This window comes from Hydractinia symbiolongicarpus, chromosome 1 (genome assembly GCF_029227915.1).
Source record: "Hydractinia symbiolongicarpus strain clone_291-10 chromosome 1, HSymV2.1, whole genome shotgun sequence".
NCBI classification, from domain to species: domain Eukaryota; kingdom Metazoa; phylum Cnidaria; class Hydrozoa; order Anthoathecata; family Hydractiniidae; genus Hydractinia; species Hydractinia symbiolongicarpus.
The window spans coordinates 3,985,255-4,002,539 of NC_079875.1; the positions used below are offsets into that span (position 1 = coordinate 3,985,255).

At 34.3% G+C, this 17,285-nt stretch overlaps 1 protein-coding gene across 2 annotated transcripts; it reads right to left on the reverse strand.

The window, feature by feature from the left end:
- Window positions 1–274: 274 nt before the first annotated feature.
- Window positions 275–8,383, reverse strand: LOC130631220 (uncharacterized). Of its 2 annotated transcripts, none has more exons than XM_057444382.1 (17): window positions 8,251–8,383; window positions 7,888–7,935; window positions 6,420–6,479; window positions 6,283–6,342; window positions 6,144–6,200; window positions 5,828–5,881; window positions 4,787–4,849; window positions 4,050–4,222; window positions 3,907–3,975; window positions 3,286–3,351; window positions 3,106–3,194; window positions 2,914–3,019; window positions 2,727–2,835; window positions 2,571–2,656; window positions 1,901–2,098; window positions 1,169–1,195; window positions 275–992 (listed from the first exon to the last, which is right to left on the reverse strand). In XM_057444382.1, the coding sequence occupies exons 2-17, from the start codon at window positions 7,916–7,918 to the stop codon at window positions 846–848; spliced, it is 1,395 nt and encodes a 464-aa protein (XP_057300365.1). In that variant the 5' UTR covers window positions 7,919–7,935; window positions 8,251–8,383; the 3' UTR covers window positions 275–845. The 2 variants fall into 2 exon arrangements, with proteins under 2 accessions (XP_057300365.1, XP_057300364.1); XM_057444381.1 differs by having other exon boundaries at window positions 7,873–7,935.
- Window positions 8,384–17,285: the final 8,902 nt, after the last annotated feature.

Below are 17,285 nucleotides of genomic sequence, written 5' to 3' on the forward strand. Positions count from 1 at the left end.
GCACAGTCTATAAGTAGGCTAGAGTGTGCTGTGATATTTGATAGTCGTTTTTTTCATGGTGATCAACATAATACTTCTGGTCGCATTTCCAACCTCGTTTCTAGAGCTTCTTCTTCTTCTTTTTGACTCACTGGGGACGGTTCAGGTTCCGTCCCGATGTTAAGACCTAACAAGGGGGGACGATTATGGCCGCGTTTTTTATCTATATCCAGCCGTCATTCTTAAAATTACTCTTGATTTGATCCATTTTATCGTACGTACGTTCATAAAATAATGTTCACCCTAAATGCAAAACAGTATTTATGTATCATGAATGCTTTATATGCATTGCATAATGAATTTTATATTATATGGCGCACGATCTTGACGCAGCGAATTGCGTACGTATGACCATTAGATTTCTCCCGCAGCGCAGATGTTAAAGACGCTGTCTTCTTCTTGTTCTTATTTATTCTTTTTGTGCGGAAAATATAAAAACACACATTTGATATGGCTATTCAAACGTTTGAAGTTAAGTGATTGTATCTTACAATAAAATATGAAGAAAAGGAACACCATTAGATCAACAGGAAAGTCTGACACATACACATATTCCACTGTATTTTAAAGAACATTTTCGTCATAGAACAGTCATAAAATACAATCTCTATAAAAAAAACTTGATAATGCTAAAAATTCTTGTTTTTCCTTAAATCCACCCCGTTTTGTTTAAATATATCTAGGTTTTCTTTTGAGATGAAGACGTTCATCGGATTTAATATATTCTGTGCTTCAAATCCTCTGCCCAAACACTTTTGATCTATGTGGTAGTGCACATTTGTTTTCTTGCGTTTCCCGTGTGGTGCCTATTCTCCTCTTAATAATCTCAATTCTGTTGTCATGACACACACATCTGTGCCTGTGAAATCTCCGCCACACCCGGCACATTTCCTCATGTAATTGTTTTTCCTTTTTATAACGAAGCAGCCCTCATCAACTTCATTTACGTTCTTCTAAAGGTGTATTTATTGGGTCAAACAAGGTTATACACACATTAATTTTAACAAAAAAGCTTTGTTTCTTTGCATAAAATGTTGTATAAAATCTTGAAAAATATTTTTTTTAAATTATACGTTGTCCACTTTATACACATGGGTTCATTATAGATTTCATAGAGCTAGACACATACCTTGACTGTACCGGTGTCTTGGTTATTCTAAAAATAATTTGTATATATAATAATAATACAGTATCATTTTTCTTCAAAGCCCCTGAAAAATGCATGTCTTAGATGTTACCACATCAATACATTAATTTAACGTTAATTAATAAAAAGTCGTTAGTCCATTGAAACTAAACTGGGATTCACTCGTAGTTCACGTCAGCAAATTTTTTAAATCTCTATATTTTCTTAACCTTTATTGGTCTTTCACGTTTTCTTAAGTGTTTTAAGCTTTAAGTAATCAAATCCCTTAATATCAAATTTTACTGTCAAAGTGGATCTTCTAACGATTAGAATATCTTAATCAGTAGTATTCCAAATAAAAGGAAAAAAGCTGCCCTAACCCTTAAGTAAGAGTTTTGATGATTACGATTTTTTAGATAATTGTATGTACTTTATGAGAATGGTTTCCTTTGTTAGGAGAATTCAACGACGACCTTCATATTGACCACAACACAAATTAAAGAAGCATTTAAATTGACGTGCTCTAATTTCGTAACATTTTTTTATTTGATTGTTACCTTGCTGTAAGTAACTGATATTCATCCATCAAAACTTGTTTTATTTGTAGCTCAAGTTCTCGTACAAGGAGATTATAATACGTTCATTGTAAGGTTCCCTTTAACTTTGATTTGACACGCAAGAACAAAGCAGGCAGATGCATATCTATTTTTAGATAAACCTTACAAAAAGACGTACATTAATATCTTCGTCTTTTATGACAAGTACCTCCACTTTTTCATTTTTTTGTACAGTCCACAACTTCTCATTAAATTCCGGAGGAGCGACTTGCAGCATATCACAATTAAATGGGAAATTACTGTACGATTTTCTTAACGACTTGTGTAAACACTGCTGATGATACCACCTGGCTGGTAAGCAAGTATCGCAGCAAACCTATTAAATCAAACGACACGTTCAAACATAATTTTCGTTAGCAAAGGTAAAAAGATATTTATCAGGTATTACTGCAGTTTATATTTTTATTGGTTATTAGTCGTTTTTGCCCGTCCTTTATATATCGCATTTGGTGTTTCCGTAACAGACAGACAAACGATTAATATAGAGATTAGGCCTTATTCCGTGAAATATTCATGGGAGCTCACCTGTCGCAGAGAAGTCAGTAAAAATATATATTATTTGTTATTTGTAGCATGAATATTTTGCGTGTTGTTCAACATGGCCTGGTTTTGACAATAAACAGACAAAATACGGCTACTATACAGAAAACTAGTCCGGCGAACCCGTGGAAACATCCACGGGTTTGCTTATGCTTTATTTACTGCCTTTTGTGTTTCCGTAAAAATACTTTTTTCGTATGCAGACAGACCAAATAAGAGTATTAATAATATAGAAATATATCTCATACCCACGCATCAGTTGGTTTTCCTTGTACTTTAGGACCCTCTGCCTTTCCACATACTCGACATACGCTATTGCACCATCGTTCTTGACCTAAATATATTAAAGTCGTCAATTGCACCATCAAAAACAATTTGTAAGGTTAAAAAGAAATTCATCGTACCTCCCTCTTCAAGCAATTTTTTAACAATTTCCTCTCTGTAGGTTGTAACGCTTGATGTTGTTAAAGTTATTGGCACCTCTTGTTTTTCCAAAATAAGGCACTCTGCAAACTAAAACAAGCTATTGTTGTTACAAGTCTATTTGGACAAAGGGCTATTTTTATAAAGTGGTTTTTGAGTGATGCTTACTTTCAAACAGTATACACCACAGGAAATGCTATCTTTCTGTCGTGCATGTGGCACAATTTCCACGTTAAAGTTATCTTCTATTTGATATTTCGCCGCAAGATAAGAACTAAGAAAGTACAGAATATAAAATCGTAAAGCGGTTTTTTAACTTAAAAATATATTCTTTTTAATTCATCATTAAATTCTACTTACTTCCATTGCTGTTCAACCATTACAATTTCTTCAGGTAATTCACCGAGTGGGTTAAAGTAAATTATGGTTGAAGCAGATGGAATAACAACCTGAAAGTAAGTCCCAGCTGTTAGAAGTATTTTGAAAGACAAGATACATGGTATTAATAAAACGCTAATAAACAAGTAAAGGTTTTGGTACCGAAAGCGTCCAGTGGTATCCTGAACAACGACAACCAATAATTTGATCGTATTTTGTTATATCACGCTGAAATAAAGTACTGCATTTAGAAACATGATACAAACTATTTACACCACCAGTAACATGTTTTTCAAGGCGGAGAAGGGCTGGCACGAAATGGGGTCTAACATGGTTGAGCGCTAATTTTACGTAAATAGCAGTATATTTTCAGTATTACTTTCTTTTTTTAATAAAATTCAAATGTCGAAATCATAACATGTGCGATCATACTTTTTTAGTAAACTTATTTACTAAAAAAGTAGAGTAAAAGAAAATTGTTAACGCGATATTTTTTCCCATTCACAATTTGAATGATAATGATTTGACTTGTTAGTGATTTTATTCTTATTCTTTTTGATCACTTAAATTTGAAGTCCGTAAAGATGCACTTACTTGGAACACCTTTTATTTTGTATAGTTATTTGTAGACATGCACGTGCTTTGAATAATAAAATTTTTTTATTCAGAAACTCTTATTTGGGAGATAGACTAAGATCGTAAGTTAAAGAGCTAAACTTTATGTGAGAGAGGTGTATAATGGATCTTAGCCCTAAATTTGCCTGAACGGTAAAAACCACTCACCTGTTTCATTTTTGACGCTGGTTCATCAAAAATCAGAGACATCTCGCCTGGAGTAATAATCTTTACACTCTGTGAAGAAAATATTTTTATCAATTTGTTTTAAGACACTTGAAAAGTTTAGAAAATAGAATTCAAATCGTTACCTTATGTTTACTTTGCCGGGAAAGAATACACAAATAGGTGTATATGACTTCGTCATTTACAGAGCTATGCAGAGCTTCCTTTAGTAAAACATCTGTTACCGGAGTACTTCCAAATTCAGGAAACAGGCTGAGAACAATTTTCTTTGTTTCCACTGATTTCAACGCAACCATTTCTACATAAAAATACTTAATATCTCATAACATGTGGATTGTGTAATATTTAACTATCTATTGTAGCAGCACACCTTTACAACATTTTAATATCGCAATAGCTTAAATGATAAGTTTCATTCTTTTAAAGGAAAAAGTACACTCTTGCTGTTGTAACACTTGTTCTAGTAGAATCTAATTATCACAGAAGACAAATTTTTGGTAGTTTTTATCAAATTTTTAAATCCAAATTCGCTTTATTAATTCATATAATAAATTTCCCAGATATTCCCTCTTTCAGGATCTGCGGCAAATTCTTCCAAACCAAAATTTGAATTTATATACGGAAATGCTAGAAGTTTTTTCCATATCGCTTCGAAATAGACATCTTGGACTTCTGAATACACCAGTAGACAAAAATTGAAGTTTTTTTTACAGGGAAAACAAATCTTCTCCGTAAAAAGACAAATGAATAATAAGTAAACGTTTTAAAGTTGTATTTTTTTATTTTATAAGAATTTTTAATTAATTATTTTTTAATCAATCATGTACAGTACATGAAAAGATTACAAATGATACACACTTACGTTCATGAACCGTTGCTGCACAAAAACACACCCCATTTGTGTTCGAATACATTTCCATTTCATCTAAAAAAAAGAGATATAGAGATCATCTAAAGTCAGGTGGTGATTTTTTCCAGTGCAGGATAAATCTTGCGAATCCAATCAGGCAAAAAATATGCGTCAGGCTTTAGTCACATGTTAAAAGTTCTACATAAAGGAAAATTGGAAAAAGCTATCACGAAACTTTATTAAATCAGCTTTACTTTTTATAATAAAATGTGATTTCATTGCACAGTTGCAATTCTATTTTAATTAGCAAATCTATGTAATAATAGCCTTATTTCGTCTGTCTGTCTATGCGCCTCCGCCTATGCAGACCCCCCGCTGAGTTAGAAACTAATGTTGCGGTAACACGAATATCAAATGCGGTATATTTTTATCCACTTTGTTGCCACGGCTGAATATAAAGGACGAGCGACCCCGTGGATTTTTCCACGGATTAACGACTAGTCTCTTTAGTAATAGCCGTCTTCTTTTTGTGTGTCCGCAAAAGACGCGTTCTGTTATGGAAACATGAAATTTTTATAATACCAACGAATGCAAAATGCGATATATGTTTGTCTATTTTGTTGCAACGAGTAAATTTAAAGGACGGGCGAACCTGTGGACGACAAGTCTATATTGTAATACCCGTATACGTCTGTCTGTCACGCAAAATAGTACCGCAAGTAGCAAGATGCAATATCTCTCCTAAATATTATAAACAGTAGACAAGCTCACAAATAAAAGGCCCATAAACTATCATTTCCCCCCTTAAACTGTCAGATTACATACCAATAATGTTCTGATATAAATAAAGGCTAAAAGCAACAGTGCGACAAATGACACACACGCACACAAAAAGAATGACTTGAAATGTCTTTATTTTACTTTTCTTGAGCCAAAAAAGTCTAAGATGAAAGCGCAATATTGGATTAGGAAAAAAAAAATAATAAATAAAAAAAAAAAAACAATTTAATTATCTCAAAAGATATAAATAAAAAAATGTTAATGGAATAATACCGTTATCGATCTTTTTTGTCTGCTTCTCTTCAGCTTTGATATTTAGGCCAGTAGCTAATAGATTGAACAAAATGATAACAACAATACCAAATATACACCACCAGTAACATAGTTTTCAAGGCGGAGAAGGGTGGTACGAAATGGGGTCTAACATGGTTGAGCGCTAAAAACGGTTTGAGTTCAGAGCGACAATAATATCTTCAAATTGCTTCAGAATACAGCAAAAGGTGGGGTCCTACTGGACACACCAGCGGGTACAATTATCGCTAAACTTCACATTTCTTTTATAGATAAAGAAATAGTAACTGAGGAGTACCGCTATAAGTACCATCAGCCTGTTCCTTGTTGTTAAATTCTGTTGTTGGTTCAGAAACTAAGATAAAAAATAAAACAATGATAAGTATAAGATTAACATATATTCCGACTCTTTTGATAAGAAAGATTTTTGTACTAACCGCATCTTATAATATCTTCATCAGATATTTCATCTGTGACATCAGCTATTAAACGCCCTTCTAGCAATGAAAAGTCGAGTAATAGAGGTTACTTCTTTGAACAAGTAATGAAAAATAAATTTAAAGTAATTCTTTACCTTTTTCTATAATATTTTTAACTGGATATTCGCAAGCATAGTCATGGTCGAGAATGGTAGCTAAATAAATCATATGGAAATGAATGCATTTTGTCTTTCCAAATTTATGTAGTTTTGTTCTTAAACGACCATATAAAATAGTTAGGTTAATAACCCTCTCGCAAAACGTAGCTATGACTTCTTACATCGATTTTTGGTAATATTACATCATGTTTAGCAATATGGTTGTTCAAAATGGAATCAACACGTGGAAATGTCAATATAACTGATTTTATTTAAGGACTAGTGCAGTGTAAAACATGTGGGTAGGCGACCGCCGGCGGGCTGTACACGAAATTCTAAATGTATGCATTTATCATTATGCGAGACTTTTCAAGTGCAAAATATGCAAACCTCTGAATTTCGCAAAAGTTTTTTCCGCAAAACTGCGTAAGTATTGTCTACGTGAGAAGTTTCAACTTTCGCGGGTTACAAATTTTCGCGAATAAAGCCCGATTTTACATTTCGCGGGTTCGACAAAAATGTTTTTTTCTTTACTAGCCTTTAGTATTTCATCCGAAAAAGGCCATGATGACACTGCTTATTTTTGCTTTTGGAAATTGGTATACTTCCACCATTCGCGAAAGTTTTCGCACTAAAATTCTCCATTAACACGAAATCGCGAAAGTTTGTTCATCGCCAAATTAGGTCTAAATCGTGTATTTGCGAAAGTAAAATTTTTTTCGATATTTCCATCGGACTAAGCGTACGCGTGAGTTGATGGAGATAATGCTTCTTTTTACGGAGCTAATTAACTCCGTCATTCTTCGCCACTCATTTCAAAAATGGTAGGCGTTTGCAGCGAGTCGAGATTTCAGTTCCTTCACCGCTGGTGGGACCGCCTTTAGGCGGTCGATAAATAAAAAATTGCAGTTTATGATTGCAAAAAAAATAATAGGCAAACATTTGATTAGTACTGTTTTATTACCATCAATCTGTTGCAAACCGCAATCTTTAATGCTTGGCTTAGAAGCCGAGATAGAAAAGAAAACAATGATTAACGTAACTGTAATTCGATGTGTTAATTTTTCTTTAAATTTTCCAAAAAATGTATGTCTTAAATGCAATCGGCAAATTGAAAATCACGACTTCGATAACATCATTTTAACATAAACAGTTTAATATAAATTAACGAAGCATTATAACTTTAATGCTAAATAACTTGGAAACGGGGGAAAATAACTGACTTTATCTCCTGCGTTGGTAACTGAGGACCATTTCAAGGCAAAAGAAGGATCAATTTTTCAAAAATAGGACAACCCATAAGTTTATAACTCTACAGAGACGGTTAAAAATGAAAAAAAAATGTGCATAGACGGGTCAATGCTACCGTTAATAAAATTTAAATGACAGGGCTTTTGGATTGTTCTGCCAAAGTGTAACACGGGCTTATCGACCAATGAATAAATAGTACCGTTATCAATACCACCTTCATCTATCAGCATTTCTTTAATAGACATGGTGGTTGGTTCAGAAACTAAGATAGAGAGGAAACAATAGAATAACTATCACCAAACATGTTATAGTAAAACATCTAATAACTGAGTCGTACTATTATCATATTTATCATATTTTGAATGACTACAAGATCAAAGAAAATTATTTTTCAGTGTAGGTTCTCTGAAAGGGGTTTATCTTTTGTGTAGCGAAATAGTAATTTCAGGAAAAGAAAAATTCAACTGTGTAATTAGTAAGGTGGTGTTGGCCTCATTCTCCCACTCCCACCCGTTCACTTGTCCTCATATCTGTCAATTGTATTTTTTAGGAATATTGTATGTGTAGTGAAACCTACCTTCAACGAATTTTTTTAAATTTTTCGCATGATGGCTGTTTTTGCTTTCTCTAAATTTTACATTGCCATGGGGTGTCACTGACTGCACGATGAAGGGACCTTTAAATCTGGCTTTAAGGCCCCTTTTTTTCGATTGATCCGCCAATAGAACTTTGTCTCCTTCTTTGAAATCTCTTTTTATGTCCGTTACTCTGACGCGCTTATCGTAGGCCTTCTTTTGCTTTTCTTGCGCATGTTCTATGTTCTAAATATGGAATATTAAATAATACAGTAGCATACTCAAACTCGCAAGAGATCGACTTTTTGGTTTTAACTAGTAGATGTTACCTAGGTTTAAGGAACAAAATCAACAAAAATTTTTAATTTTTACGAATGTGACATAAACTCTTGGATAACTAACTTTACAAGGAAAATCTTGATGATGGGGAAGGCCTTGAAATTCCCACCCTGCAAACTCGATTCTATTAAAAATTATATCGTTGATAACACAAAATGACGTAATTCTACGTCAACGAATATATTTGGGCTTGAGGAGCAAAAGATTAGAGAGAAATGACTAAATTATTCGAAGTTCAAGCTAAGCAGCAAAAATATCTGCCTTTCTTATTCTAAATTTATAAAAATCATTACCATCAGCATTCAAATTAGCAGATGTATACTATAGTCTTTAAATACTATGATGACGTTAAATTTAAAAAAATAAAAGACCAAGTAAAAAAAAGGAGAACGTAAGCCTATTAACGAATTTTTTGTTATCATTACCCTAAAAATACAGAATACTTGCCTCTTTTACGATTTTAGTAGCTTTTTCTATATTTTTAGCCGCTAAATTCATTCATGGCATCTACAACTGCTTCATTGGAAGGCATTCCATCCAAAACTCTACTCTAGTATATTTAAAAGTATCACGCAATTAAACTTATTACGAGGACATAACGAATTTCCATAGCCTCAAATGGGAGGACAGTTTATATTTCTTGAAGTACCTTATGAAAACGCTTCCTTTATCTTCTTCACTTATCTTAAATTTCAGCCTATCGCTCCTGTACGGGTGGTGCATATAAAAAGATATTCTTACCTCATTAAAATTTTCTTCAAATTTTGGTGGTCGGCCACCAAACATGATTTCGAATGGCAAAACCTTCGTAGAGGTTTGCCGTTCTGTCCTCATGGAGAAGAGGCAGACGTCGAGATAGTCATCCCAGTCTGCCACTGTCTCACTGACCATTTTTTTTAATTTCCTAAATAGATAAACACATACAAGTATGGTTACTGCAATTAAATGCAATGGGAAAAAACAAAGAGTGTACCTTTTCAACGTTTTGTTGGTGTTTTCATCCTGCCCGTTCGATTGGGGATGGTATACCGCTGTTTTTCTCCTTTCAATACCCATTTTATTATATATCTCGTCGTTCAACTAAACAAACAATAAACGTAAGAATCATGGTAACCCCAAGAAAATGTTGTGTACAAGACTAATTTCATTTTTAAATCTTGAATATTTTATTTGTACCTTGTTGTTGAATTCACTCCCGTTGTCTGTTAAAATCGCCTTTGGAATTCCAAACGTTGTGAGTACTTTCAACATACTAATTGCCACAGTTTCGGCATGCTTGTTGGGCAATGCATACGCAAGAGGCCATTTGGAAAATAAGTCTGTACATGTTAAAATGTACTTATTCCCCCTGTTGGTTTCTTGCAATGGCCCAACAAAGTCAATGCCAATTAACTCCCACACCTTGCTCGTCTAAACCATTTCATAGATTATAAATTACATTAATACATAAAGCATAATGCGCATCAAGAAGCTTTTCTCGAGAAAGCCATCTTTTTACACGAGTGTACACCTCTAAACTCGAAAACGACTTATACATATCGTGTTCCAATCAGGCTTACAAGCTTAAAATTATTATTAAGAAATCCAACCTGAATAGGCGTCATTTCTTTTTTTAACGATGGCAACGCCCCATGCTTCTGACAAGTTGCGCATTGTTTAATCTGCGAAGGAAAATGACATACTATTTCGTTGAAAGTCTAATTTTCTAATTGGATAAATGTTACAAGGACTTTTTATTGAAAAGTTATAAATGTTAAAATATGCTTTTACAAAATAGGATAATTTCATCCGTAATACTATATACACCATACGCCATCGAGAGAAAGAAAAAGAAAGCAATGAAACCTTGAAAATAACTTACCCAAGATTTGATTTCGACAGACATCCCAGGCCAGTAAAATTTTTCTCTTATTTTGTCAATAGTCTTCGTTTCCCCTGAATGGCCACCTATAGAGCTATTATGGTATTCTGTATAAATACTTTGCTTTTCTTCTGCAGATAACACAACTTTAGCGTAACATCTCTGCCCACAAATCGCAACACGTCTTACAAGCCTACCTGTTTGATACAAAAAATTAGTGTTTGTTTCTTCGAGACTATATTTCTCGAATTTACGTCTGGAAATAAAATTTAAACCAGAAAATTTGATTTTAACATAGTCGATTCACGTCGAAGCATGGAGGGGTCAAATGGTGCTTAGGGCGTAAACTAGCTATGCTATTTATGGCACGAGTACTCACTATTTTCCACTTTTCCTTTGCAAAGTGTTAAAAAAACTTGGAATACTTAGTGTTAAATCCTAAAAAAGTCAGACAGACAGACAGACAGACAGACAGACAGACAGACAGACAGACAGACAGACAGACAGACAGACAGACAGACAGACAGACAGACAGACAGACAGACAGACAGACAGACAGACAGACAGACAGACAGACAGACAGACAGACAGACAGACAGACAGACAGACAGACATATACGGGCATTATAATATAGATAACGCTCTTTAATGTAAGGGGCGATAATTCGAGAGAGGTCGTTAAATCGAGCATATAACGTATGTGTTTTTACTTCGGTGAGTAAATCAGGCGTTATTGAAATATAATTCCAGATGCTGATTCTCTTCGGGGAGTTCATCCTAACGGCTAACTCTTCCTCCGACTTATCGGTAAAAGAAGTCGGCAAAAACATCAGTCGGCAAAATAAAAAGCGGTAAAAATATTAGTCACTTGGAAAACTTTTTGCCAACTAAATTTTTGAAATTTGTCACTTTTTGCCAACTAAATTTTTGAAAAAGAAAAGGAAAAACGGTAAAAAGGTGGTTGGAAAAAAAAAGTCGGAAAAAAGTAAGGTCGAAGAAAAAATGTCGGCAAAAAAGTCAGTCAGCAAAACATATTAGTCACCCAGCCAAAATTTAGTCACTTTTTGCCGACTTTTTTTTACGGATAAGGTATATTACCGCCAGAGATGCGTACAGTATTGCTCTAACTTGCTTGCCGCTGCACAAGCCAATTCGCAGTTGGGTAACAACACCCTATTTAAAGTATGTCTGAGTGGGGTTATGTGGAAAAAATTAAAATTTTTAAGGCAAATAAACATTTATAAAAAGACTAGTCGTTAGCCTGTGGAAGAATCCACGGGTTCGCCCGTCGCAGCTAAGCTACCATTTTGCGTGACGGACGGACGGACAGACGTATACGGGCATTATAATATAGATTAAGGAATTATTTTAGCTAGATGGCGTAATGACAGGCTGTTGCCCTTTAATCACATTTTTTTTAAGATATCGCACCCTAATAGGTTGAAGTATTTGCTTCACATTGATGTCCGACAGGCTTTACCTGCACTAAACGCTCGTTCTGCTGTCACTCACAATCAATTTTGGACTTTTTCGGACAAAAATTCAAACAGACTTTATTTCTTATTTTGATTTTCAAACACACACCAAAACCAAATTAAAACGTACGGCTATGTTAGGCGCTCCACCTGAAGTTCGACACCATTTACCTGAACTTAAGCACTCAGCCTGAAGCTTGACGCTCAATTAGGGTGGCTTAAGCCCGCGTTTTGTGTTTAAAAAAAAGGTCGTGCTACGGAAACACAAAATGCGATATATGAAGGAAGGGTGAACCCGTGGAAGAATGCACGAATACCGATCCGACAAATATTCGCAAAGTGAGGATTGCCGTGGATTTTTCCACTGACGACTAGTATATTCAAACTTTGTTTTCAATGCAAATGAGTTCATTTATAGGTTTGACCAGTTTTATTTAGGCGGTAGTCAGGCTAACAATATATTAGGAATACAGGAACGTTGAAGGCTGAAATAAGAATTATTCTTTAAAAAAACATGTATGTTTATGATTGGTCATAATAATTGGCATAATTGGCCGGAATATGTACAACGGGAACAACCATGAGTTTTTTCACTGGCTATTTACTTGTGTAATTCTTTTATAAAAAACGTGCATCTACAGACAAACTAAAACTAGTTTAAGTACAAAAGTTGCTTACCTTCTAGGACGGAGTAACATTTTGATTTTAGGCGCAACAACCTCTTTTGTGTTTTAGTAAATTTTTCTGGATACGATCCTTTCTTTAAATAATTTGTCAAATACTCAATTTCGTTTTTAAAGGCATCCATACTTTAGCTTTGAATAAACTTTCACCGTTTTCTTATAAATTGAAAAAGACCTTCTTCTCTTTTCAACAAAAATAGTGATACCGCATGATAGTGGTTACTCCTCAGCTGTCCGATGACGCACAAGTGTTACAGATCAACACAGGTCATGGAAGGCGTAAAGATTTACGTTTACGTGTAAAACGTGTGAAGGCTATTCATTCAAAAGGTGTAAGTTGAATTCATGCTCTTTCGTATGCAACATTTTGAAATACAAAGTTCAAAAACAACTAAGTCCGGCCTGAAGCGGCAAAACTAAGACTAATAAAAGGCGAAAAGAGGAATTATTAACAAAGGGTCCCGCTAAAAATATCTAATTTCGAAAGTTTTATAAGTTCAATACAAAAAAGGCGATAAGAACTAAAGTTTGCGCAATTACCAAATGGCAAAACACAATATTCTTAATTTTGATTAAATGTCAGCTTACATGTTCTTTTTGTAGTCGTATAGGTACAAACGTGTAGATGGTTAAACCTAAAGTTAATCTCGGTGAAGTATTTCACGGATTCCAGATTTTAGTGACTTACATTGTAGCCAGGGAAGAGTGAAGTGAATTGACGAAAAACTAGATGATGAGATACCTTGGTGTGGACATCTGGTCATATACTAAAAAACAAATATTTTATCACTCTTAAATTTAAATCAGCGCCAAAGTATATTTACGCTAATTTTATCCGACACGGCTCTAAACAGGGGCGGATCCAGACTTTTTCAAGACTTAGTCAAAACTGAGTCTTGAATTTAGCAGCTGTGGGCTAAATTTTAAGCTTTGCGGGTACAAAAATCGCCGAAAAATTGTCTTCCGATTTATCTAGTTATTAATAAAATTGACCAAAAGAAATGCTAAGCTATAACAAAATCTCCTAAGAACATTTTTTATAAGAATCAACTCTCCGTCTTACACGTCTTATTTTAGATAGATAAAACCACTAAAATTAACAGGGATTAACTACAATAAAGTGAGACAATTGTGAATATATTTCATTATTTATAAACTCCTGCTGTTTCTGCCAATATCAGGCTTCATCAGCATGACTAGGTGAATCAAATGATCACACCAGCCATGGACAGCAAAATAAAACACAATAATAACAAAAACAATAAGAATATGGAAAGATCAGGATAATGAAAATGAAATATACATACATGTGATATGATACAAACACACCTCAACCCATGTATTTGTTCAGATATATTTGTTTATTCATACGGCTAAACTCAAGTTTCGTTGGAACTTTAAAAGAAGAATTAAGAAGGGCTTTTTACTGCTTTTTGCATGCTGAAATAGGAAAATGCAACTTTCAGTTAAGAAAGTTGCAACCTGGAAAAAGGGGAACGTAATGATTTGGCTTGAAGTCTACACCAGACTTAACAATATCTTCATAACAAAATAAATTTTTTAACTGATCTTCATCAGGTAAAATAGATGGGTGTGGCGATATACACTGTGTAAAGAAAGTTGTAACAAACTGTAACAAACCGAATTGTGGGTAAAATGTGTTAATTTTTCTCTTTATTACTGTTGACAAGGCAAGTGTTGATAGAAAAGGAAACCATGTCTTGGGGGTACAGTTGTTGATTGCTTCTGCTTTAACTGCCTCCTCAGGAGAAAGAGTCACAAACAATATGGGAAAGGGAAAATCTGAATAAACTTTTCTCAGATATAAAAATATTTGCCTTTTGGTTTTTAAATGCAAATTGAAAACAAGGATGATTGGAATAAAAGGAAGGATGCAAGAAAAGTTCTATGGATGTCAGGATTCTCAAAACATCAACAAGAGAATTATCACCTATACCTATATCAACGATGCTGAGCTGTATAGACAGTCTCCTGATGGATTAGATCTAAAAATAATATATTTTACCATGACCTTTTACTCAACAAACTTTGTTTCTTAATAGTCATTCGAAGAGTTGTTTTTTTTCATCACCAACCTTACTTATCCAGATGTCAAGTTCTTGCTTCTAATAACAACACAATATTAATTGAGAAAGAATTCCTCCGCAATGCTGAAAATTCTGTTCAAAGCTCATATTACAAAAACAATACACCTTTATGATAATTCAATTGTACATGCGTTCCTACGGCTCTCCATCGTTTTACAATATCGGAAAAAAGGAGGTAAAACTCGTGTTTTTATGAGAGTTTGTTAAGAACGAAAGCGTGTTTTCTCCAGTTTTTTAACTTCTGTCGTATCAATTTCTTTCAAATTTTTAGGAAACGTTAATAATAATAAGATACAACTTATGTGTACTTTTCATTAAAAACAAAACGTGGCAAGAAAAGTTATCACGAAAAAACGTGTTTTTTCCTTAATAAACTCTTATAAAAGTGTAATGTTTACCTCCTCTGATTGCAAAATAAGCTGCAATGGAGTGTTATTTTTTCCGAATTATCGTAAAGGTGTATTAGCCCTAGCTATTAGCTAATTAAATCTTTTTGTATTTGGTTTTAATAGTCTGTTGTATAAAGCTCTCCCCAACTAGCTTTTCGTAGCAGATATACTGAAAACCTTTAAATAAATGCAAGGTGTGTTGGAGAGTAAAAAACATACTTCTCACCTTAAAGCAATAATTCCTTTATCTTCACACCTCGCCTCAGATGGAAGGTATATATCTGGACCTAAATTCCGATGAAGACTTTTACCAACCAAGGGATAAATATCCCCAGACAACAAAAATGCTCGAGAATAAACACTTTCTAAAAGTTCTTTTTGCATTTTACGAACAGATTCAAAATTATCACACTTTAAATCAGTAAGCACCCGCGCCAACATATCTGATGCAGCCATAATCAATAATAGTACGGAAAGAATCCAAGCCAAAAGGCGTGAGTCTTCGACTAATCCTGACGGATGGGAGTTAAAACTATAGCTTAACAGGTTATTAGTAACCACGCAGTACGGAACCTAAATTTCCTTCGCCGGCTGCGGGCCACATATTGTTGGACTACGCATAGAGTGTGAAAATTACGTCACGATTTTGACGTCACAGGCCCCTTAGGTGAGATGGGGAGGGTTGCGGGCCATAGCTATTTGATTTTTGACTGACTGAGTGACTGATTAGTCAAGATGAATCAGTCAAAATCTGTAAGCTATAATTTGCAACCCTCTCAGTCTATATGGTAGCGACGTCACAACTTTGACGTCAACATCGCTATAGGCGAATTGGAGAGGGCTGTGAACCATGACTTTTCGCCGTAAAAAAATTACAATTTTTAACGCCCTCCGTTTGCAACGCCTGGATCGTCGACATCTTCGCTTGGCTAACATTTTTCGTCAAATTTACACTTAGTCACGCGACTTATCTGACTAACCCTGGATCCGCACCTGCTAAATATTTTTAATGAGACAAAGTTTTTTGACACCATGACATGTCTCCGGTGTAACAAGGTGCACGTTGTTATAAGTTTTTGTGTGGGATAAAGTTCCGTTCGTTTAGAAAGCAGAATTTTTAAAACGAACTTTATTGTTTTCTTTAATTTATTTTTTTGGACAATAAATGAAAACATCCGTTTTTTGCTAGCATTCTTGGACAGTACACACAGTTTTATATTTACAAATTTCACGTCTGGAATGCTTGTATTCTGTAATTTGTAACCGTTATGTTCTTTTACAAGTTCATATCTTACGTTATTAATCTTTACAAGAAACTGATGCAATAAAGCTAGGAGCCAAACCAAAAACACTTTTGTCTATGATGAAACATCCAGGCAAGACTGCTCAATCGTGTTTTCACGACGCCTGCGTATAAACATCTCCTTCGCGGATGCAAAGCTTTCTTCCCAAAAACAGAAAGAAACTTCTTTTAATTCTTTCCTACGTGGCAAAGGCAATCTTGCGTTTATTTTATTAATTTTTTTTCTCCATTATCTCTCTCTTTATTGAAATTTCTACAATTTTGTTATGGAAGGAACAAGAAAATTGTGGTCTTAGATACTAAAAGAAGGAACTAACAGTAACGAGCAGTTTATAGAATACCGTGTGATGACTAGTAAATATCGGAAAAAACCGGGAGAGAAATGAATATTTTTTCCCCCTGATTAAAACTTCTTATCCCAGGACATACTTTTCGTTTCTTTTCACAGTTGTAAATTTTTTAGCAAAAATTTCTGACATGTTGAATCGTATAAATAGCGAATATATTTGCACAGATATAAGAGAAAATTCTAAAGGTTAGATTTTATACGGTAACTTAGATTAAATGATTAAGTGATTAAACAAAAGTCTGATTTCAATTTGAGGCACTATCCTAATTCAGCAAGCAAACACGTGAATTCTTTTCCCAAGTTAATGGCCAACAAGGCAGCAAGAAAGCAGCATTGAGCATCAGCGAAGAATTTGTGTTGCTTATTATGGAAAGTGTTAAATAGAGAATAAAAGTTTGGCCTACTGAAAATTATTTTTACATACATGCAATTGCAATTGTCACTTTTTTTCGGTATAAATACACAAAACATTTCAATCCAACTCAAAAATATATGAGATTACAAAGTCTGATAGGGTGGGATTACAAAAT